The sequence below is a fragment of the Vigna umbellata genome, chromosome 1, assembly GCF_029865625.1.
Source record: "Vigna umbellata cultivar VRB3 chromosome 1, Vumbellata_1.0, whole genome shotgun sequence".
Classification (NCBI taxonomy): Eukaryota; Viridiplantae; Streptophyta; class Magnoliopsida; order Fabales; family Fabaceae; genus Vigna; species Vigna umbellata.
Window position 1 is genome coordinate 54,822,992 of NC_142165.1, and position 22,452 is coordinate 54,845,443.

General features: G+C 32.6%; 3 protein-coding genes across 5 annotated transcripts; 2 read left to right on the top strand and 1 right to left on the bottom strand.

Annotated features, from left to right (window-relative positions):
- Nucleotides 1-8,864: 8,864 nt before the first annotated feature.
- On the top strand, nucleotides 8,865-13,096 carry LOC124827628 (vacuole protein). The gene is made up of 6 exons (XM_047300727.2): nucleotides 8,865-9,139; nucleotides 9,216-9,311; nucleotides 9,421-9,461; nucleotides 10,332-10,449; nucleotides 11,863-11,943; nucleotides 12,732-13,096. The coding sequence occupies exons 1-6, from the start codon at nucleotides 8,969-8,971 to the stop codon at nucleotides 12,786-12,788; spliced, it is 564 nt and encodes a 187-aa protein (XP_047156683.1). The 5' UTR covers nucleotides 8,865-8,968; the 3' UTR covers nucleotides 12,789-13,096.
- A 725-nt stretch (nucleotides 13,097-13,821) lies between these two features.
- Nucleotides 13,822-16,032, bottom strand: LOC124827633 (uncharacterized). The gene is made up of 4 exons (XM_047300736.2): nucleotides 15,872-16,032; nucleotides 15,599-15,770; nucleotides 14,387-14,503; nucleotides 13,822-14,183 (listed from the first exon to the last, which is right to left on the bottom strand). Exons 1-4 carry the CDS (start codon nucleotides 15,982-15,984, stop codon nucleotides 14,052-14,054), a joined length of 534 nt encoding a protein of 177 aa, XP_047156692.1. The 5' UTR covers nucleotides 15,985-16,032; the 3' UTR covers nucleotides 13,822-14,051.
- A 1,195-nt stretch (nucleotides 16,033-17,227) lies between these two features.
- On the top strand, nucleotides 17,228-22,377 carry LOC148205776 (ycf20-like protein). 3 transcript variants are annotated; one of them, XM_088103788.1, is made up of 4 exons: nucleotides 17,228-17,367; nucleotides 17,461-17,596; nucleotides 20,889-21,122; nucleotides 21,733-22,377. In XM_088103788.1, exons 3-4 carry the CDS (start codon nucleotides 20,941-20,943, stop codon nucleotides 22,175-22,177), a joined length of 627 nt encoding a protein of 208 aa, XP_087959914.1. In that variant the 5' UTR covers nucleotides 17,228-17,367; nucleotides 17,461-17,596; nucleotides 20,889-20,940; the 3' UTR covers nucleotides 22,178-22,377. The 3 variants fall into 3 exon arrangements, with proteins under 3 accessions (XP_087959914.1, XP_087959912.1, XP_087959913.1); XM_088103786.1 differs by having other exon boundaries at nucleotides 20,900-21,122; XM_088103787.1 differs by lacking the exon at nucleotides 17,228-17,367 and having other exon boundaries at nucleotides 17,374-17,596; nucleotides 20,900-21,122.
- Nucleotides 22,378-22,452: the final 75 nt, after the last annotated feature.

Genomic DNA, 22,452 nt, shown 5'->3' on the forward strand with positions numbered 1-22,452 from the left:
GAATTCATTACTAAATCAGTAATAAATTAATTTTACTAATAATATTGAAACCTAGTTAAGAATAAGATAATATGAACTATTTTTTATTATATAATCATTAAAACATTAATATAATATTTCTTTCAAACTTACAACTTTAAGTTAACTCTAAACTATAATATAATTGTTAAATTATAATAAGTTAACGTATGATGAATGATTTAATATTCATTTCTTCTTTCATTCATAATATTCTAATCAAAGTCTTTTTTTTTTAGAGTTCAAACTTATTATCAAAAGTTCATGAATTTTTTATTAGAATTCAACCAACATCACCATACGTTAAATGTTCAATATCGAAGTATAATAAATATTCTGTTAATTACATTATAGTCTCAAAGCTAATGAAAGTTATGTTTTTCTTCAACAGAATTTTTGTTACTGATAAATTTTTCATTGAGTCGCTTCAATGATCATATATCTATATGTAACATTTATACGTGTAATTTAAAAAAAAATTGATATTTTTTAATCTTTATTTGATAAAGACCACTACGCATATGGGTCTATCCAGATTACATTATATTGATTTGATCTTCTTAGATGAGTTACGGTTGAGAATGTAATGAAATGAGAAGATAAGAGAAGAAAAGAAAGAAAGAAAAGGGTTTATAAGATGATGATACATTGAATTTTTGGAACTAATTAGGTTTCAAGTCTATAGTATATTTGGATATTTTTAATTAAGTGTTTTATATATATATATATATATATATATATATATATATATATATATATTAAGAACAGAATCGGACACAACATATGCACTCTTATCAGATAAAAACTACTTAACTCCTAAAATTTCATACATAATTTATTAATCACAATAATTTAATATATATATTAACCACAAAAGAATTATTTGTATTAACCCCAACAGTTTAATTTCACATCAACAATAATATTAAACGACAATCAACAAATTATTCGTATAAAATAAAATATTTTTGTTCTCACAAGAAAATTTATATTTGTTTGAGAAAATTACAAAGAATCATATATATAATTAATAAAGTTAGATGGAAATCAACAAAATTATTTTCTTAATTCAAAATTCACTACTTTAGTTTTTTAACTAAAAGTAAATTATAAAAAAAATGATAAATTAGATATTTATATAAATATAATTTATTATTAATTCTCATATATTAATCACATCAACTCAATTAAAAATATAAAATTTTTATATATTTAATAAATTTTTTTAATAAAAACTCAATTAAAAAGTTTCAATTTATAAAAGAGTTCTAACATAGTTAAATTATTTTTATATTATATTAATTACCATTACTTATATGTATAATATTATATCAAAGACATTATATATATATATATATATATATATATATATATATATATATATATATATATATATATATATATATATATATATATATATATATATATATCTCGAAATTTGACTTCTAAGTTCATTGAAAAAGTAAGATACTTTTTAGTTTCAACTTGCCGTGGTATCCGGGAAGTCACCACACTAATAATCAATAACTTTTTTTAATTGCAGTATTAGTACATGTTATTTATTATCAGAAATAATGATTGCATGATTTTCTTTTTTATCTTTTATATTAATTTTGAATATTAAAAATATTTGACTTCTATTAATAAAATATTTCTATAATTTGTTTTTATATCATTATTAAAATTTTAATTTTATTATAATATGTTTTAACCAATGGTGTATATATGAGAAATAATTTTAACAAAAATTGAAAAATAAAAGTTAATTGTATTTAAAGAGATAATTACAAGTTTAATTAAAAATTTTTTTTAATATTATCTTTTAAGTATCTACAAATGAGAAGTGCATTATAAATGTTTTGGAAATTTATTTACTTTTTTTTATATTTCAGTATTTCTTTTAATAAACTATATTATGTGTATTGTTTGCTTATATGATAATACTATATGTAATTTGTTCACGCTAAAAACAACTAAATTTTTCTAAAAAATATAAAGCTATAAACAAAATACAAATAAAAATCACTTTTTATAGTGATTTTTTATATTAACTAATATAAAAAGTGGTATTGTATATAGTTAGTTGTAAATATTGTAAGAATTTCTATAAGGTTCATGTCAAAAGAAGTGTTGGGGAAGAAGAAGGTCCACTTGCTGAAGTTTCCTGCTTGTACCTGCCTACTCTTCTTTTTTTTCTCTTAGATGTAGCAATATCATCCTCTTTATTAGGCTGAGTGTGCATGTGTGGATGTAGGTGCAGGTGCAAGAGGCGACATAGTGGATATCTGAATTTGTTTCCTATATCTCAGGGTGATGACACTGACATTTTTATTTCTAGGATTCTGCACAGATTGAGAAGCCAATCTATCCAAATTTTGTGACTATGCTTGATTTAGTTGTGTGGTCATCTGCCCCATCTGATTGGTCAGGCTCTGGATCGACGCTCTGGTCTCTTGTTGGAACTGCATATTTTGCATAATCATATACCTGACTAACTCCTTCAATGACGACTCAGAGGTAGAAGGTTGAAGAGGAGTTATTGGTGCAGACATATCATGTTGATGTTGTTGCCTTTGATATTGTTGGACTGGTGGTAGAGGCACAAACGGTCTACTTCGATCGTCAATATTCTGGAATGGTGGTGGTGGTGGAAGTTGTTGCTGCTGCAAAACATTAGACCATCTCAGATTAGGGTAATTCCTCCACCTTGAGTTGTATTTGTTGCTAGAGAGGTCATAATTTTGCTGCTGTTGTGGTTGTGGCTGCGACTACCTATTGTTGTAGATGTTTGCAGCATAAGCTTAAGGTGAATCGGGGCCAATAGATTGCTGCAAAGATGGACAAGCATCAGTATAATGGTCACTGGAAGGCCAAATACCACATAAACATGCAACAATTGCATACTTCTGATTCTGATTCCTAGCCAATTGAGTCATCAAATTAACAAGAGCATCAAGCTTGGTCTTTATCTTTATATCTGCAAAATAAGAACCTAGCATCATTCCTTGCGCTGAACTGTTGAGAGTTAGAAGCCATTTTCTTAATCAAATGTTTGACTTCAGTAGGTGTCATGTTACCAAAGGCTCCACCACTGGCAGCGTTTATCATACTCCTTTCCAAGTTGTTTAGACCTTCATTGAAGTATTGGAGAAGGATTTGCTCCAAGATCTGGTGGTGTGGGTAGCTTGCACAAAGCTTCTTAAATCTTTCCCAATATTATATAAGCTTTCACCACCGAGTTTCCTAATTCTAGAAATATCTTTCCTCATGGCCATGGTCCTAGATGTTGGGAAAAATTTATCCAAAAATAATCTCTTAAGATCATCCCAACTCGTGATAGACAAAGGCGCAAGGTAGTACAACCAATCCTTTGCCACCCCCTCTAATGAATGTAGAAACACCTTTAGGAATATGTGATCTTTAGGAACATCTGGAGGCTTCATTGTTGAATATATTATGTGGAACTCCTTCAGATGCTTGTGTGGGCATTCACTTGTAAGACCATGAAACTTGGGCAACAAATGGATCAGTCCAGTTTTGAGAACATATGACATGCCTTCATCAGGATACTGGATGGCACAAGCTTTCATATGTGAAGTCAGGTGCAGCCAACTCCTTAAAAGTCCTCTCGCGAGGTGGAGGTTGAGCCATATTGTTCTCAGTATGCTGAAAATATGAAGATGCAGATGTAGATGAAGATGAAGATGCAGATGCACAATCACATGCAGATGCAAAATCAGATGTGGTATGCACAACGTATGAAGTAGTAGACACATAATCAGAATGCTGAGACTCTAATGGTATGGACTCAAATGGTGGGACTATCTCTAAAGAAAAATTCTTAGAATGCCTAGCTTACCGATGAAAAGTCCTATCAATTTTAGGATCAAAGGGTGGTAGTTGCCCAAGATTGCCCCTAGTCATGCACTAAATCAACTCTTATCACCAAAAGTCAACATAGTGAAACATAGGGGGGTGGGGGTAAACTACAAGTACATGCAAACCAAATCAGGAATTAGACGTTGGTCAACTAACTCGATCGACGTCATAAACATGTTCAAAGTCAGTTTTGGTAGACCATCAACGTTCAATATCACGTTGAATACCTGTTAAGCTCAACCTTTGTAAAAAAATGATGAAATAGATGTTGGCTATCCAACCTAACTAACGTCATAAAGTAGTTCAAAGTCGGCTTTACTTTTCCATCGATGTCCAATACGATGTTGAACACTTCTCAGGCTCTAGCTGTGTAACTGTAGAGCTTAGGTTGACAAGCTATTAAGCTCGTGCTGTCAAGCTACCTAGCTTGAGTTGTTATGCTGCCGAGCTCAAGCCGTAAGAAAATGAAGCATATGATGTTGGAAATCCTCAAAGTTGATGTATATAGTCGTTTAGACATTGGTTGGGTTAAAGAAACATCGTCTAAGTCTATTGGATTCATTAAAAACTTGAACCGAAAAGATGTTTCGCTCTCCATATAAAATTTATATGTCGGAAAGTTGATAGGGCCAATGTCTAAATGTGTTTATAAAATTAATAAAAAAATGTAGAGCGAAAATGGATTTTGAGTGCCAATTAGACGTCAGCCAGTTAGGGCATCCACTGTATAATTTACTATGACAATGGCTAGGTTGTTCACTGACGTCATATGTTATTTTATGACAAAAAAAAAATAGTGCGAGAGAGTGCATTTTGCTCACTATCTCTACACAGTCAATGTTCTTTAGCTTTTGAACACAGTTCGACAACAACTTTGGCGACAAGCAAAGGTAATTTCTGCATCATTTAACACAAACACACTTTCATTAGATGTTTTAGGTATGCTTTTCTTTCATTTTGACTGATTATTTCCGTACATGGACATCATTTTAAGCAGTGACAAGTTTTCTTTTCTCCCTCACTGGTAATGAGTTCTCTTTTCTCCCTCATTAGTACTGAGTTCTCTTTTCTCCCTTTTCGACGGCGACTCCTCTACTCCATCATTGACACCACCCTCAAATATATAAAGTTAGTTATGTTTTTGGTTTATTATTATTGCTTTTATTAATTTTTATTTTTCGAAATGATCACAATGAAGACATATGGGAGAAAACAATATCTTAATAGGTGTCTTTTTATTATTTTTTGCTTTTTTTAAAAATTTTTCCTATTATAACTTTATAGAGATAAATTGTTTTATTTTTCATATATGATGTACTAACAATGTGTTTTCGAGTATGATGAGCTATGGATCAGGAAAGAGCGGACATGGTAGATTTGTGACTCGGTTGCCTGATTTCACATCTTGAAAGATTGGTATGGAGAGGTTGGTGGTCGAGATTGATCATCAATTGAGTATACCTAAAAACCCAATTTAGAAATTTTTTGAAGCTATTTTGGCATGTTGGCCAAAATGCATGTCTCTATTGTCATTACATCTTGGGATGACGTCCTAAAGATAAAAAAAACCTTCTATGATAGGATATTCTGGTATGATTACTTGAAATAGATATAGTGTTTAATATTTCATTAACATATTTTTTAGTTTACAACATCAAAATTTTGACATTCCGAACACATAGTAAATTAGAAAGAAAATATTATCCCACATAACCATCAGATGAAGGGACTTCAAGACAAGGCTAACAAGTCTTTATATGTCTGGAGACAAACAACATGACACTCATTGTGGGAATTTCAAAATAATTGAGGAGGGATGGATGAAGTTTCGTGCATGATAACTCTCTATTTTCCCCATTTTTCTGTGTTTAGAAGTCATTTTTAGTTCATCTTTGTTCTTAATTGTATAAAATTAGATTAATTTTAGTTTTTTCTATTAAATCTTAGGTTCTGTAAATTTTTAGTTAAAAATAGGTTTTTAGGTTTATTTTGTAGAGTTTTTAAATAATTAGGAAATTAATATTTTTCTAGTTTTTTTAGTTTTATTTAAATGGATGTTAATTTCTTTTAATTGTTGAATAACCCTTTTCTCATCTGCTAATTGGTCCCTATTCTTTGACTTTTCTATTTTGCAGAGTGACCCCTGGTAATTGGGCTGTTTTATGTTGAATCAAAGATGCTGAATTTGGTCAAGATATTGAATTGAAGCTGCTTTTGATGGAAATCCATTTAGGGCATTCCATTCAAAGGAGTATTAACTTAAGCTAAGGCTAGGAAAGGGAAGTTGAAGAAGAACTTTTAAAGGCTCTTTTTTTATTTTCTTTCTCTATGTCTTAGAAGGATTCCTTTTTAATACTATATGGTTGTCTTTTTTTGTAGGATACAATAAAGGCAAGAACCATGGTCAACCAATCGATTTGGGAAAAGCATTATTCAAGGAATCAGCACCAGGGTCGCTCAAGTGCCCTCAAATAGGGCGACTCCAGCTCAGATGCACCAAATGGACTTCCTGGCTCACGTGCGCTCCTGCGCCCTAAGACAGGGGGGTCTCCAGCGCCAGCGGAGCAGCCTGAAGCACGTTTTGGCAGCACTGTCCATGTGACCCAGCATGCTTCCCGTGACCCAACTGACTTGGCCTTCAAGCTCGTCTTTTATTTTGAATTTTGGGGGAAATTAGCTTAGAATTGAGGCCCTTCTTCACCTATAAATAAGAGGGCTTCCCCTTTGTAATTCTCACTTTTGGATGTAATGAAATGCTGCAGAATTGCTTGCTTAGCCTCTTATATCCCTTAGTCACCTCTGAATTTCGAATTCAGATACTCTCCTCTAGCTTCCTTCCTTAGTAGGAAGGCCTTCTGAGTTTGGAGGCATCATACACACACCACACCTTCATCCAAACTTTCATCAAACACCTTTCTATGCATCCATTTCAGTACACCAAATCTCATTCCGCTGTGCATCTGTTTGAAGCTTCTTCTTGCGTGCTTAATGCTAGGAAAGGGTTCCATCAAGTGGTATCATGAGCTGTGGTCGTCCATGCATCCATAGCTAAGTTTTTCATTCCATTTTCTACTCCATTTTTATTATATTCCAGACAGAAATAAACTAGCTAGCACAAGAAAAGGAACAATTTGATTTAAACAAAGTGTGAAGAAATCTGTTTGAACACTTTGATAAACTAAAATATGCACCTTTAATTGTAACAATCAGTTCAATCAATAAATTTTCAAAATCATGTTGATCATTTAAAATGCTTCTCAGATCAGTACTGTATAAACCAAATTGATAGCACAAATCAATCTTAGGAAATGGATTTTTTATTTATTTTAAAAAATGCAGTATTCCTCTTGGTCAAGGCTTTTTGGGCTTAAGGTGTAACCTCACAAACACTCTTTCTGATCTGTTTTAGGCATTTTATCTCCAGTAGCAAATTTCTTTTGGATGATAGATACTCAATCTCACCACCACTTGGCTATGGCTTGTATCTCAAAATTTAGCTATAAGAGTTGCCAATTTTCACACTTTTGTTGGCTGGACAACCCATTTGAATTCACAAATTCTGCTCCTTCTCCACTTCCTAAGATGCCACCTTAGTTGGAAAAGTTTTCTAAAACTGGACTGCACCACAAAGTCTTCACAACACCACAATTTCACACAAAATTAACACCAAACTAGATCAAAAAGTGATGGTTTAGAAAGCAAATTTGCACATAGGTTAGGATATGCTTAAATGAATTGTGCTAGCAACTTTCAAACATCAAATTAAACTTTTTCAAACTTTCCAACACTTAAAAGCATACGTTGGTTTAATCGATTATTCAAATTGATAATGATCATGTTGTTTTGAATCTCTCATTAACAATTTAATATATTATTCAAACACATAATTGATTAATTAGGCTGTGAAACCTTTTTTCTTTTTAAAAACATATTTATTAAATTGGTTTTAGGTGTATGTTGTATGCTAAACCAAAATAAATCGTATTTGTGTGAAAGATTCAAACAATACCTAATGAAAGTTATGACTCAAAAGCACATATTTGACATTTACATTATTCAATCATAATCATACTTCTCGAGTCTTATTTTCAAGTCCATTAATTAGTCATTCTATTCTTTCCAATGTTGCTTTGGATTAATATATACATTTGTGTTTGTGTGAAGCATTTGTGTGAGTAATAATTTATTTTTGATCTTATTTTAGACTTTTTAGGAGAGAAATGTCGATTCTTCCTTAAATTTATCATGAAGATAAAGACTTCTTTATGGGAAGGCGATTTTATTTTCCTTTTTTTTATAAGTTTCTTTTAACTTTTCCAATTTTTTTTTTATAATCTTTATTAATGGTTCATGCTCCTATCTTATTTTTCTTGTACCAATTAAATTGAATTAATTCAATTTTTGCCAATTTTAAATTATTATTTTAATATTTAATCTTTTCTTGCAATCAAACCTTCACTTGTATAATCATCTTGAATTAAAATCATGTTTAGCAAAAGTCTTCCTTTAAGTTATTTTTCATATCTTCAAAATGTATCCATCTCATTTTCAAGCTAAATCATACTTAGATCCTTATGAATTGGAATGTCCCTTATTTCCATGCAGATGATGAATTGATTGAACTCTATTATTTTCCTTTTATCATACAAGTTTTTCGATTCACCTTGTCTCTCATTCGTACTTCTCTCACCATAAAAGTCATCTAACAAGAACCATATATTATTACTGTTTTAAAGTATAGTTACAAGACTCTCGCAATCCATTTTTGACACACTAGATGCAAGACAAAAGCCGTTAGACGTAGTATAAAGGTAGAACATACTTTTGTTTTTCCCAAACTTTTAATTTGTTAACAAGTGTAGATAGTGATTGTTTTTTTCATTAGGAGACGTAATTAAGTGTTAATCCCAATGTTTGAATCGCCACGTGTTCCTCTTGATGTGGAAGAAGCAGAGAAAAGCAAAAGCAAAAGCAAAAGCAAAAGCAAATCAAAAACAGATTCCCATACCCGTTTTCAACTCCACCCTTCTGTCTGTTGCCTCCGATAACGAACTCCCACTGTTCCACAAAAATGTCCCGAAACGGCGACGTAGAGGAAGAGAGCGTCGTCACTAGAACAAACAGACCAGACCCTTTCTTGGTAGCATGCCGCTGCTTCAGCTTCCTCACCTCGCTCGCCGCCATTCTCTGCATCGCCGTCAATGTTCTCTCCGCCGTCCGTTCCTTCAAACACGCATCCGACGTAACACCTCTTCTCTCTCTCAATTTTATTCTTCGCTTCTCACTTTCCGTTACCTTCTTACACGAGCGAGTTTCAGATTTTCGACGGCATATTCCGCTGTTACGCTGTTATCATAGCGGCTTTTGTGGTCCTCGCTGAGACCGAATGGAGTTTCATCCTCAAGTTCTCTAAGGTTCCGTTTGACCATCATTCTTGCGGTTATTCGATTAGTTGTTAACACTCTTGTGTTGTTACGCGGTGCATGCTCTGTTGTGATCTAATTGAACGGTGGTCCTTTTTAGGTTTTGGAGTATTGGGCTGCCAGGGGTATGCTGCAGATCTTGTGCGTGTTCCTTTCGATTTACTCACATTTATTATACCTGTTTGCTCTTTAACTTGACTTACCTGTGCTTATTAAATCATTTGATCTCATATCATGTCATAAAATATGTTTATAGTACTTCCTAGCATTCATAATTTTTTAATACGCCTCTGTTGACCATTTCCTTAATCTTTGGGTTCATTTGTTTGATATGTAATAAAGAAGCATGTGAGAAAAAACATAGATGCAAATAGAGAAGGTATATGAAAATATGGAAGAAATAGAACGAAATTAAAGTGTTTGATTTAGAGAAACCGGTAAGAAATGAAGAAGAGTTAAACGAGTGAATAGACATAATTGATAAATAAGATGAAAATAATTGGTGAGTTCCATACTTTTTTGTTTAAATTTTTACCGTCTCATTTTCTTTCTTCTAAGCACTTTCACCTTTTAGTTTTTACTCTATTTCTCTTTCACCAAAGAGAGGTAAATGATGTTTCGTCAAAGAATAGGTGCACACCTTGTTAAATACCCTTTATACTAAAAGACACGTGTTTAATCACTTTTATATTTTGGATCACTGAATGCCTTTTTCTGTAATATTGTTTTTGTTTCTTGTCCTTGGTCTATGGTTAGCAAAGCCATCTTCAGTATTAGATGTTTAGCTGTAAAGTTTAAGCTGCAATAATGATATTTAAGTGCACTTTGTTGGAGGAATGGAATAGTGTCCATTAGGAAATGTCAGTGGTATGTTGTTGACTAGGAAGTAGTATTTAGAATAGAGTAAACTGTTGTGAGAGTAGCTACCACTAGTACTTACCGTGATTTTTATTTTCTTCGTCATGATAGACTTTGTGGCTTGGTTTCTGAATAGTGGTTTTATTTGTGCAGTGTTGCTGTCATGACAAGGGCTTTTCCTGACATTACTGGGGAGCGAAGGAACCTTTTTCTTCTTCAGAGCATAGCAAGTTATTTGCTACTTGGCTGTGGCGTTATTTATGTTGTTTCAGTAAGAGATCATTGAAGAGAAATAATATATTTAGTCATATAATTTGTTTATTACTTCAATTTAGTGTTATGCATAAAAAAGTATGGTTATAGTTATTGGTGTTAGTTTTATAGGCTTAGTTCAAGATAGGGTGAACTGAACTATCTCACTAATTCTTTAAATTTCAGAATTTGGTTACTTTAAATTAATGCACACAACGTTTAAGAGTGAGTTAGTTTAGGTTGGGTTGGGTAGGGTTTAATCATAAATGAAACTCAACCCAATCTAACTGAGTTGGATTGGGTCGAGTTGGGTCATCGGTAACCCGGCTCAAGGAACACCCCTAGAGAGAGTGAATGATCAAGACATTAAATTTTTATACTAGTTCATTTTATAGTAAGAACTACATCCAATTGCTCAACCATACCAACTAAGCTCATAATAAAATATCAGAGTTTTTACTAACACAACCAAATACTTACATTAATGTTCTAATCAACACTAAAGAACCTAAAATACTTCTAGGTCTTCATGAATCTTCAAAATCTTCATGGGAATGGTTGGATTCATAAATGGTTGGATTCATCAAATATATGAAACATTAGCTTCAACACTTGGCAATGCTAGTACAAAATTATTATTTTTCACTTTTATGTAAGTTTGTTAACATAAATATTTGTAATTCTTCAGTTGACTTGGAAAAGTATTGGGTAGTCTATATAGTATTATCAGAGTGAGGTCATACGAGTTAAACATTTCCTTTTCTTTCTGTTCTATTTTTTCCTAAATACTTTTTATTCTCGGATATCTTGAGCTTGCTTGTAGTGTTCTGTTGCCAAGTAGACTACGTGTTTTATTTCAGTTCCTACTCTTTACTATGATTTTCCTCAATGAACCTTGTAATAATAAATATTTTCTCCTTGGAAATGGAAATTGATAGAGAAAATTGGCATTCTTTTTTTGCTTTCATTAGGTTAATTTCTTCTCTCTTCAATGATGGCATGCTTTGCATGATTGGGAAAACCTGCATACTATCGTACTGTAGAGATGTAAGATGAATGAATATTATCACAATCTGAATAAGCCGTTGGCATTTTCAGATTCCCTAAGACTATGTGAACTGTGACTATATGATTTGAAAGTATTGTGTAAAGTATAGTACCTACTCAAAACTTCAGACATATAATTCATGGGAGGTTTGCATGTTAGATTGTTATAGTCATATTGCAATAGGGAAGTTTCCTTTTCATGTCCATTATCATTGGTGGGAGTGATACAAAGATCAATAGCTTTGGCTTGTTTTTCAATCTTACGTCTCAACTGAGGTTTTAGACTTATTTTTATCCATAAATTTTTATCTGCTTCTGATCTTATCAAAATTTATTTTTTATTAATCTTAATATCATTTTTTTTTAATTTCTCTTCTTAATGAAGGGTATCATGTGCATTGGTTTTCTTAAACGTGCCCGCCAGAAACAGGAGATTACAAGAGAGCAAGCAACCAAGGATCTCGAGGTATGCTTCTATTTTCAGATGTTACAATTTAATCTGATTCATATATATTATATGTGGTTACATAGTTACGATGACACACTCTTCCCGTCGTACAATGGTTGTCATTTTAGCCATTTAAAGCAGTTTCAAATTGACTGATGTTTTCACCTTATAATTGTCCTCAAATTAATGTCTCTCTATCATTAAGTAACGCATTTATTAAAAGAGTGAGATTATTTCAATAAATTTTTTAGAAAGTGACATATCTATTGTTTTTCTTAATCTATACGAAAAAACCTTAAATTGTAGTCATTGTAAGATGAAGAGAGTGATGAAGTTCTGATTTTGACCTGATGCTGATCTTGATAACATGCTTTGCATGATTGGGAAAACTGACATACTGACATGCTATACAAATCTAAGATGGATTAATCATATCAAAATCTGAATATGCTGTTGGCAGCTTCCGTTACACTGAATAGTGACTATATGATTTGAAAATACTGTGTAATAAGGTTTTTTCATATAGATTAAGAAAATACCTACTCAACTTCAAATATTCATGGGAGGTTTGCATCTTTGCATGTTAGATCATTGTAGCCAGATTGCACTAGCGCTTTCTCCTCCTTTTAATGTCCATGATCATTAGTGGAGATTGGATACAAAGATCAATAACTTAGGCTTGTTTTCAGTCTTAAGTCCTAACTGAGAGGATTGAGACTTTTATTTTTCTGAGTAAATTATGAAAATTTGATTTTTTATTACCAAGAAAACCTGCTGTATTTACTTGTTTTTATGGATACATGCAGGAATTGGAACGGCGCAGGGAAGAACTTGAACAACTACTCCTTTCCGAAAGAGTTTAAAGCATTTTAAAGTTGTGATGAGCTGATATAAATCGGTAGTGATGATTAATCTACGGCAAACCAATGAACCTCTGTTTATCAGTATTGCTTACAAAATTGTTTGTTCATTCTTTGTAACCGAGTTATATTCTTAGATATAGGCTTATTAAAGGTGGGCTGTTGGCATATTCTTTGTAAATATATAAAGCAGTATTTAAAATTGTCTCAGTTTTTATAGGGACTTGAATCCAATTATAACTGACGATATATAATAAACTCTCCACTTTGTTAGAGCAGTTTCTGTTGTAATAGTTATATTTTGATATTGTTATTGGTTGGAGGTACTTTTAACATATGTCGTATTGAGTCACTAGTTTTACTAGTAAGGTATCAGAATCAGATATCATAATTTTGCATTTAACGTTGTCATCGTCGTTGTGTTTGGGGTCATGGGCTATCCATTCACTAATTAAGTACGAAACTAATCTCAAGAAGTGATGAAGCGCCAAAGCGATGCTCTTCCATACAATAATTTTCCTTCATATACATGAATATCAAAATTGAACTTAGGGCTGGGTGGAGCAAATTCTATAGAGACGATCTTTAATTTTGTTCAAGAACACACGCTTCTTGAATTCTTTTCAAGAAACTTTACCCGTAGCTATCGTAAGATACGGAAAAGTGAAATAAAAAATAAAAAATAAAACTAATCTTTTATCTTCAGGAAAATCATGGGAAATTTCAAACTTTGGTACAGATAATTTACATAATGTTGAGACAGCACATGATTAGAGATATGATCAATTATTATGATGCTTGAACACTTCTTTCTCAAACCTTCAACGAATCATTAATCAGGGAAACTTGTTATAAATTAAATGATATAAATTATTTATTATCAAATTTTCTTGAATCTAGTTTTAATTCATGTATAAGATAATTTTGACTTTTGGGAAACTAAACTATTTTTTTACCATTTTAAGAATTCTTATAAAACAGTTTTCGGTAAATAGACTTTAATATTTTTGTATCAAAGGCTTATTTTAGGACTAAGTAAGACAAGACCTCCTTGCTTGCTCATAGAGTTTTTTACTCAACTAGATATACAGTTACAAACACTTACATTTCATATTAAAAATGCTCCAAGTATACTTTCAATTCCCTATCGAGGATTGGGTGTAACAGAGATAACATATTTGAAATCGTCAACGGATGTGTGTTTCTGAATAAACGCAGATAAAAATTTCATTAGGATAGTCAATTTCAGCATCCTAGTTGAGAGTATTACTTGGGCCTTTTCTGCTTGTTCTTCTTTGCTGCATTCCCGTTTTGAGAAAATTTTGCGAGGCCGTTTCTAAATGCTTCAAGATTTACCCCATTTCTAACCAAAATACTTGTTACTCCAATTTTTGAGATCTGCGATTACTACTAAAAATCATGTTACATATATAACAAATCGATAATCCTTGTTCCAACCAAAAATTAGTAAATTCACACAAAACACTGTATGATCCAACCGTCAAATAAAAGACCCAGTTGAAAATGTGAAAACAACTATCGGTAAGAAAATTTAACAAGCTTCATTGAAATAAAAAATTGGCAAACGCAAACTTTGTTACCTCTTGGATGTTGTTATTATCATCGTCAAAGAATAGCATGGAGTTATAGGGGATCCCAGTCTTTAAATGAATTTTCTGAAAATGATCTGTTTTGTGTGTCCAGCTGTAAAATATTTCCTTAACAATGAGAAAGAAGTAAATTCGGTCAATACATGAATCTGGTTACAAACATTTATCATATAAGAGGGAAGGCTTAAGGAGTATACAAGGATTTCATCCGCAAAATTCAAGGTCTGAAATCTCTAATTTCCAATTCCAAAAAACCAAAGGATCGATAAGTTTTCACCACCCGTATTCTTACAGAAAATCAGACTCAAGAACTTTTATCTTTTAATTCTGCACGAGCTTTCTGTTTTCATTGAACTTAAGATATTTACATTATTATTTGACAAATAAACCTAACCAAACTCTATCTAACAATGTTTTCCTCCTGAAGGCTCAAGCTGGCCTTGAATCCAAAAATCTCTCCTACAGCAACCTGGCTATTAAGTCTTGGTACAGGGTTAATATCGCTTCACTTTCCTTCTATGTTTGTCGCATGTTTCAAAGTATACTTACTACAAAGGACAAAATAAAAAAATAAATAAAAATGAGGCTGTTGAGGATAATCTCGATGTTGTTTCTCTGATACTTTTGAGTAGACAGGAACCGCTTATGTTGAGTGTGATTATGCTCAAGCTTTATTGTATGCTATGTGCTAGATAAGCATTTTAACTAAAAATTGTCATTTGCTTCTACGGTAATCCAATAATCAAGTAATAAGTGAATTTTAAACCTATTTCAATTTTATAAAATATGTGAAGGTTTTTGCCCACTTATATTATAGACTTCATCTTTAGGATGTGAAACTTACAACATGGCCATCCTCTTGTAAATGACTAGATCAATCCTTTTATATATTGAAGCTCAATTTGAATAATTTCTCCAACAAACATGAAAAAAATAGTAAAAAAAGTAAACATCACTTATAAATTGAAACTTATCTAGCTTTCTGGTTAAGCTTCCAACACCAGCTAAACTACATAATCTAATTTTTGCTAACAAGAGAACCTTGATGCAGCATACTTCCTTAATTTATTTTATTCTTTCTTTCACAAGAAGTCGCCGTTTGATTTTGTAACAGAAACAACAAGAACATCACCATCACTTCAATTTCACTCTTTGCAATGGCAGAACCAGGACATGAAACAAAGGCAATGAAAAACAACACACCTCGGCGACGAACATTGACCTGATGCCGAGCTTGTCAAGATACGTGGTTGCAATGTCAGGAGTTGGTGACTTGGAAGCAATTGCAGAATGAACGTTCTGGCGTTTGAGCGCATGCAAAATGCCTCTAGAATGAGGAAACAAATAAGGCGTGTCGTGCTTCGAGCGGCACTCACTGAAATTAAACAAGAATATGGGTTTTTACTCGGAGAATAAACAAGATTGAAAAATTTATGAAACAACTTGGTATGATAAAGATGCAGTAAGAAGATAAACCAGTAGAAAGGCCAAAGAGTGTAATCGAGATCGAAGACGACGAGCTTCGGAAGCAGTTGAAAAACTCCCATTATCTGCAATGCCTCTGCTTTGACCTGCTCCACCTCTTCCATGCTTCTGCTTCCTATTCTATATGGATCATGCCTTATTGGCTCTTAAATATTCTTCCACTCACACCATATTATCAACATTTTATTTATTTAGGAATTTGTTTTTCTTTTCTTATTTTTATTTTTTACATTTTGTTTTTAGTGCAATTTCATCACTCAAAAAGTATTTAACTTTTTTGTCACTATTTACAGTGAAATATGTTTTTGTTTTTATGAATAATCAAATTCTGGTTTTGTTTTTAATACTTTTTATTTTTATTTTTGGATTACTTATTTACTTCTTTTTACATTAATAAAATGTTCTATCGAAGTCCCATAGTTTTGATAACACGATAATGTGATATTTTCAATAATTAATTTATTTCCTTTTAAAGTACAATAATATAATCCAGCTTAAATTGGAATTAAAGTAATTAGTTTTATAAATTGCCGGCGAAAATATACGGGTTTCTGAATACGTTAATTCATATTTTTATTATATTTAAGTAATAAAATTTTAAAACGTATATAATTTTACAAAATTATATATAAAAAAATATAATGTAAAAATATACAAAATTTTATAAGAATAGTTTAAAAAAATTATGTAACCGTTATTTTTAGAAACATAAATTCTTTAGTATTTTAAAATAATAAAGAATACTTAATTACTTATTTTTAATACATAAGTAAATAAATAAATTATTTTCATTTATTAAACAATGAAGTTGTTTAACTAAAAAATAGCACTAAAAAAGAAGTTAACAAATACTGTATTCTATTTATGGTATGAATTATGTATTAGATGTAAATTATATTATACATAAATTAATAATTATTTTTAACCATTTTAGTTATTAATCAAATGAAGAAAAAATGATCATTTCATTATATATTTTGAAAATTAGACGACATATTGACCTTTTCTATTAGTAATAAGTATAAATTGAATAAAATATGAAAATAATAGAATTAAAAATAAACAATTCTTTATATTTTAGTTTTAAAAGCGCTACTTAAGTTTTCGTTGTGACCTTTCAAAATGTATCTAAAATACTTTTGACATAAAAATATAATAAGAAAGTTAAATAAATTGTTGAAAAAAAGAGTAAAATATTTGTCTTAAAGTCAAAATTAACTATTTTTAATTTCTGGTATTGGGTGGCAATATAAACTGACTATGAAACTATCTAACCTTATTATGAGGAATTAAAAATATGGTTTATTAATTGAACCTTTTACCATTACTGAAAAAGGTTTATTGTAAATTAGAGTTTGCCGGACCCCGTTCGGGTTAGCGATTTGACCCGAATTGTGAGTGGCATGGAATAGAAAGAGATAATAAACAGTGTACATTTCTGTAGCAAGAGTTTCTTGGTTGTCCTTCATCGTTCTCTCTTGATGAAGGTAACACTGACACTAACATTTCACTCAAATTCTGTTTCTGGATACTGATGTTTCATTTTTTGACAATCCATGACTCTGTTTGCACCATAACAGAAACTTCAACCATTGTCGATGGATTCACAGGGGTCATGAAATTGCCAACAATTAGGGCTACTTTCTTGTTGTTGTTTAGCAACTTGAGAATTTTGGCTTCTGCTGATTTTGTATGCAACTGTGGGCTGAGTTTTAGGTAAGGCTGCGGCTTGTTTTAAAGTGCATAAGGGAATACCTTGTTCCTATACTTATTCTTGATTTTTGTGGCCACTTTTAAATTAAATGGAGGGTGTTACCCCCTTAGGATCTTCTTAGGGTAAGTTTGTTTTTATGTATCATTTTGGCTTTTTCAAATTTTCTTACTGTTTTCTTTTCTATTTTATTCACTTGTTTGTTGAATGCTGTCGGATTGTTTATAATCTTGGGTATCCTGAACTGCTTATGTGTTAGAGATTTTTTTTTCTGCTTATCTTCATAACCTGTATTTGTGCCTAAAAAAGCAAATGCAAACTTCTCGATGTATCTGATAATGTTTTCTTAAGATCACTTGGATACAGTGATGGACTTCGAAATTTCAATACTTAGAAGTTCAAAAAACTATATAATTTACATTGGTATTGCTAACTTGAAACCCGACCACATGGTAACACGATGACTCCTCATTATCATCTCGTTATACCAAGAGTCATATTATATTACTAATCTAAAATTATCACAAGTAGTCTTGAAGTACAGCCATAAATATTCTGTTGAGTGTAGAAAACTGCAAAACTCGTTCTCTTAAATTTTGCTGCTAACATGATTAAAGTGCAAGATGATAGCATCATGTAGATTACTGCCAATGAGAATTTCTGATTCTTGTTGAATGCCTTGAAACAACCCCTCCAAATTATCCCAAAACCTTTATTTCAAAGTGCTTTTGATCCTACTTGTGGATTTGTGGTGCAAAATGATATTGACAGTCTAACATTAATTTTAAATATATTATCTTGGCTGTTATACAGCTGCAATCCACCAAACTTTGCTTCCTATTCTCGTCTATTGTAATACATACTCCATTCTTTCCTATAAGTTTAATGACATACCAAAGTTTAAACGGCGTATTGTCTATCTCATTAACACTTTCTCCAGCACTATTTAGTTTTTACTTGTCAAACCTAAGCAAGCATTCCCAGACCAGCTTATTTACCTAAAGCAGTATGGAAGAATGTAAAGATCCTAGTTCATTTAACACTACATCTAGACGTCAATACAGTGACTAGCTAACTTAACATTATATTTGTGCTATACAGTGCATTACTTTCAAGTAGCAACCTAGTGTTAGTAGAAATCCATCATGAGTGATCCATAATTGGGGTTTTTGGCAAGTTTTATGCTGATTGTTGAGGAACCTAACACAACTCTCTTCCACTACCCTCATAGTTATCAATAGTGTGTTCATGCCGCTAGTGTAGAATGGAATGACAACTCTATGCACCTGAAGGTTGCGATGTGTCAGTCCTTGGTTGTGGTTGTGACACATGTTTTGCATCCCAAATTGTGAGTGATCATGCCATCATACAAATGTCTTTGATGCAACTTGGTTTTAACCTAGGGGGCCCCTAAAACAACTTTGAAACAATATCGTTTTTTCACAACTATGCTCACATATTTTATTTCAATTTTTCACTTCCCTCTTCTACAAATTGCAAATCACTCCCTCCTGCATTCTACCTCAAACCTAGACCACCATTGCCTCTGGACTTTTATGACATTACTATCAACACTCTTGGCCATTTTTTTGGTCATTATTCTGATGACACTTCCACCAGTGCTACTAATCTTACAACATTGAATGAAACCTGCACACTTAGTTCTTCTTTGTAGTGACTACTTCATTTGGCCAACCACCATTTGCCAGTCAACTTATTCAACCAACCTCCAACCTTTCTAGCCACCATCACCGATGTTGAAAACTCGATGATCGTAAGGGGATCGGAAAGGGAATGAAAACTCATAACTTGAGAGGATCATAACTTGACTTGTAAGAGTTATGAGTAGATAAAATATTATATTCATAAATAGGTGCATCATTAAAAGTAATATAAATGATAAAAATAACTCATACATAATTTATAAAATGGGTTCATAACAATTAAAAAATAGGTTCATTAGTCTGGACATGCATAATGTTAGAATCTAATAAGCCATTATAGATTTCTAGGGAATTAAGTGTTACATAATCTGGAAAATTAGGATATTGATTCCTAATTATTAGGTGTGTTTATCATAATTGATTATGTAATATGCTATAAATACATTTTGTGTGCTTTGGATTAGACACACAATATATTCAGAATATCTACAATTCTATGTGGTATCAATAGTTTAGGCTATCGATTTGGTTTTTTCTTTTTTTTGGATGAATAGTAACTGCAGCCACTTGTGCCCCTTTTCTCTGTCATCGAGCATCCATTTCCTCCAATTATCACTGCGATTGAGACCGTCTTCCTCTGGCAACCACCGCGCTTCATTCACGGCTCCAATCTGCCGTTACATGCACCCTCCCGCTGCCAATTCTCAGCACACCATGCTCCAACCCAGCCACCGTGCTTCAACCTACAGACTGTGCTTCAACTTGGCAGATCATGCTTCAACCTTGTAGACCGTGCTTCAACCCTACAGACCGTGCTTCTTTTCAGTCTTGTTTTTCTCCTCACAATTTCTGGGTGCCTAACAGATGGATTCCATTGTCTTGAATGAGGTCGATGAGAGTAATGAGTGGTTGTTTTGAGAAATGATCAAAGAAGAAGAAGAAGTTGTCCAAGAAGAAGAAATAGTATTTGATGATTTAACTTGCGGAACTGTAGCAGCTGCAACTGAGGCTGGGGAGCTTATTACATCCAGTAGGCAACATACAAGCACAAAGAATGCAGCGGCAGTTTCTAGTTCTAGGCCAATTAGAAGAAATTATGCACTAGCGCTAGAAGTAGAGGAAGAGAAGTATGGTGATGAAATTGAAAGTGAAGAGGAGGAGGAACAAATCTACAACATTGACAGTGAGGAAGATCAGAATGCAATGCTTGACATTGCAGCTGAGACGATGATGTTTAAATGTTATTAGAATTTAGATTACTAACTTGCTTGCCTAAGAGGCTTAAACATTCTTTTTATTTCCTTTGCACATTTGAATATGTTTTGCTGCTTTGTTGTTTTGACTTCTTGGTTGACATTAATGTGGCATTTTAGTAATTAAACAAGTGTAAAGATATTCTTAGGTCCCTCTAGCTAGAAGTCCTGTGATTATCTGCATACATGTTTTTTTTATATGCAATTGCCGTGTCTATTACCACCTTGAATAGAATTTGAATGTTTGACTACCAATTACAGCCCCCTCAGTATTATGCTTAACAACTCATTCATTACATTATAGTTTTAAGTTTAACTTATGTTTATTTGTGTTCTAATGGGTGTTACATTATATGAAGCTCTGCGTATAACATCTTCAGATTTTGAACAGGTGCAGATTAGAAGCCTCGGAGCACTATAACTTCTTAATGCATGGCTTGTCACGTGGGATCTTCGATTCTGAAGTGGAGATTATCACGTACAGAGAATGAAAGCTCCGAAAATTCATGTCTATCCCTTGCAACTTCCAGAATCCACAGTTGTGTTTGTGAGCCAAATATTACCGGGCTAACTCTAAAAGTTGGCATGAAGTCTTCACCTTTTGCTCAGAACTGGTAATTGAACTTATTCTAACAATTTGCCCCTTGATCTAAAATTATGGTGATTTTTTCATCATATTATTTATTTGTTGTAAAAAAAAAATAATGAGCCCTCTGTTAGAACAGTTGATTAAATGAAGGATAGCCTAGAAAATACAGGTAGAGGAAGACCACGGAAACCTTTGAAAGGGATTTAAATTTAAATGGCTTCTATGGAAAGTTGCTTTTTATTAAAATACAATAGCATCGTCTGATTCGTATAGGTGGTAGCTGACTTCACATACTGGGAAAAAGAGCAATGATTATTGCTGTTATGTATACTTTTTATATTATTTGTTAGCAACTCTTATCTTAAAACCTGAAAATGGAGATATCATGCAGCCTTCTCATGAATACTATTCTTTTTTCTCACCTAACCTTGTGCATATATTTTTCTTAGTCTTTTCTTTCCTATAAGATACTTTCTCTTTTTGCATTATAAGATGCTAGAAATAAGCACTCCTTTATGATTCTAATACCATTGTTAAGTACCTGGAGAGTTTGGGCACCTCTGAATCTTACTATTAAGGGAGTGGATAATCTTTATACATGCAAATATTAATTGTCTTTCATTACTCTGGTTCAGTTTCCTGGGAAGAAGAGCTGAGTGGAAAATAGCTTTTGCCTTGAACACAGGTGGAGTGTCTGGAAATGGTGACCAACAAAGCCTCAACGAAGGCAGTTCCAATCTTGGTGGTACTCGATTGGGTAGGATACTGAGTGCAGGTGGCAGACAACTTCTAGAAAAGCTGAACTCAACTAGAAAGAACTTACCCTTGAAAATATTCCTACTACTCTTGGGCTTCTACACGGCTAATGCACTGGCTACAATCCTTGGGCAAACTGGTGATTGGGATGTTCTGGTTGCTGGTGTTGTGGTGGCTGCAATTGAGGGAATTGGCATGCTAATATATAGAATGCCTGCCACTGCAAGGCCCGGGAGGTTGCAGTCTTTTCTAGTGATGGTGAACTTCTGGAAAGCTGGCATATGTTTGGGTCTCTTTGTAGATGCTTTTAAGTTAGGCAGCTAAAAGCCCACAAGACTTTTCTTTTCAATTTATTGTTGTATATCACAAACTCTGGTAAGTCAATTTTTATAGCACTTCTCTTCTAGTTCTTTAATAGTCATCTAATTGTAGCATGTGAATATATATGACGATTGCTTAATGAGTTTTTTTCACAGTGCACCCTTTTGCATGTGCTGTGTGAAGGAGAAACTTTTATTTTCTTAGCACCGAATTCATTTGCATGTACATCTGTCCTGTTGGCTGTGTTTAAGAGGAAACTATGAGTCACTGGAGTTACC

Excerpts from the sequence above, each read along its gene's own strand:
- LOC124827628 (XM_047300727.2), top strand. The coding sequence starts at position 8,969 with ATGTCCCGAAACGGCGACGTAGAGGAAGAGAGCGTCGTCACTAGAACA. Across the intron at positions 9,140-9,215 it reads CCTTCAAACACGCATCCGAC|ATTTTCGACGGCATATTCCG; the intron begins GTAACACCTCTT and ends AGCGAGTTTCAG. Across the intron at positions 10,450-11,862 it reads GCGTTATTTATGTTGTTTCA|GGTATCATGTGCATTGGTTT; the intron begins GTAAGAGATCAT and ends TTCTTAATGAAG.
- LOC124827633 (XM_047300736.2), bottom strand. The coding sequence starts at position 15,984 with ATGGAAGAGGTGGAGCAGGTCAAAGCAGAGGCATTGCAGATAATGGGA. Across the intron at positions 14,504-15,598 it reads GGTCAATGTTCGTCGCCGAG|GAAATATTTTACAGCTGGAC; the intron begins GTGTGTTGTTTT and ends CTCATTGTTAAG. Across the intron at positions 14,184-14,386 it reads ATAATAACAACATCCAAGAG|ATCTCAAAAATTGGAGTAAC; the intron begins GTAACAAAGTTT and ends TAGTAATCGCAG.
- LOC148205776 (XM_088103788.1), top strand. The coding sequence starts at position 20,941 with ATGGCTTGTCACGTGGGATCTTCGATTCTGAAGTGGAGATTATCACGT. Across the intron at positions 21,123-21,732 it reads TCACCTTTTGCTCAGAACTG|TTTCCTGGGAAGAAGAGCTG; the intron begins GTAATTGAACTT and ends ACTCTGGTTCAG.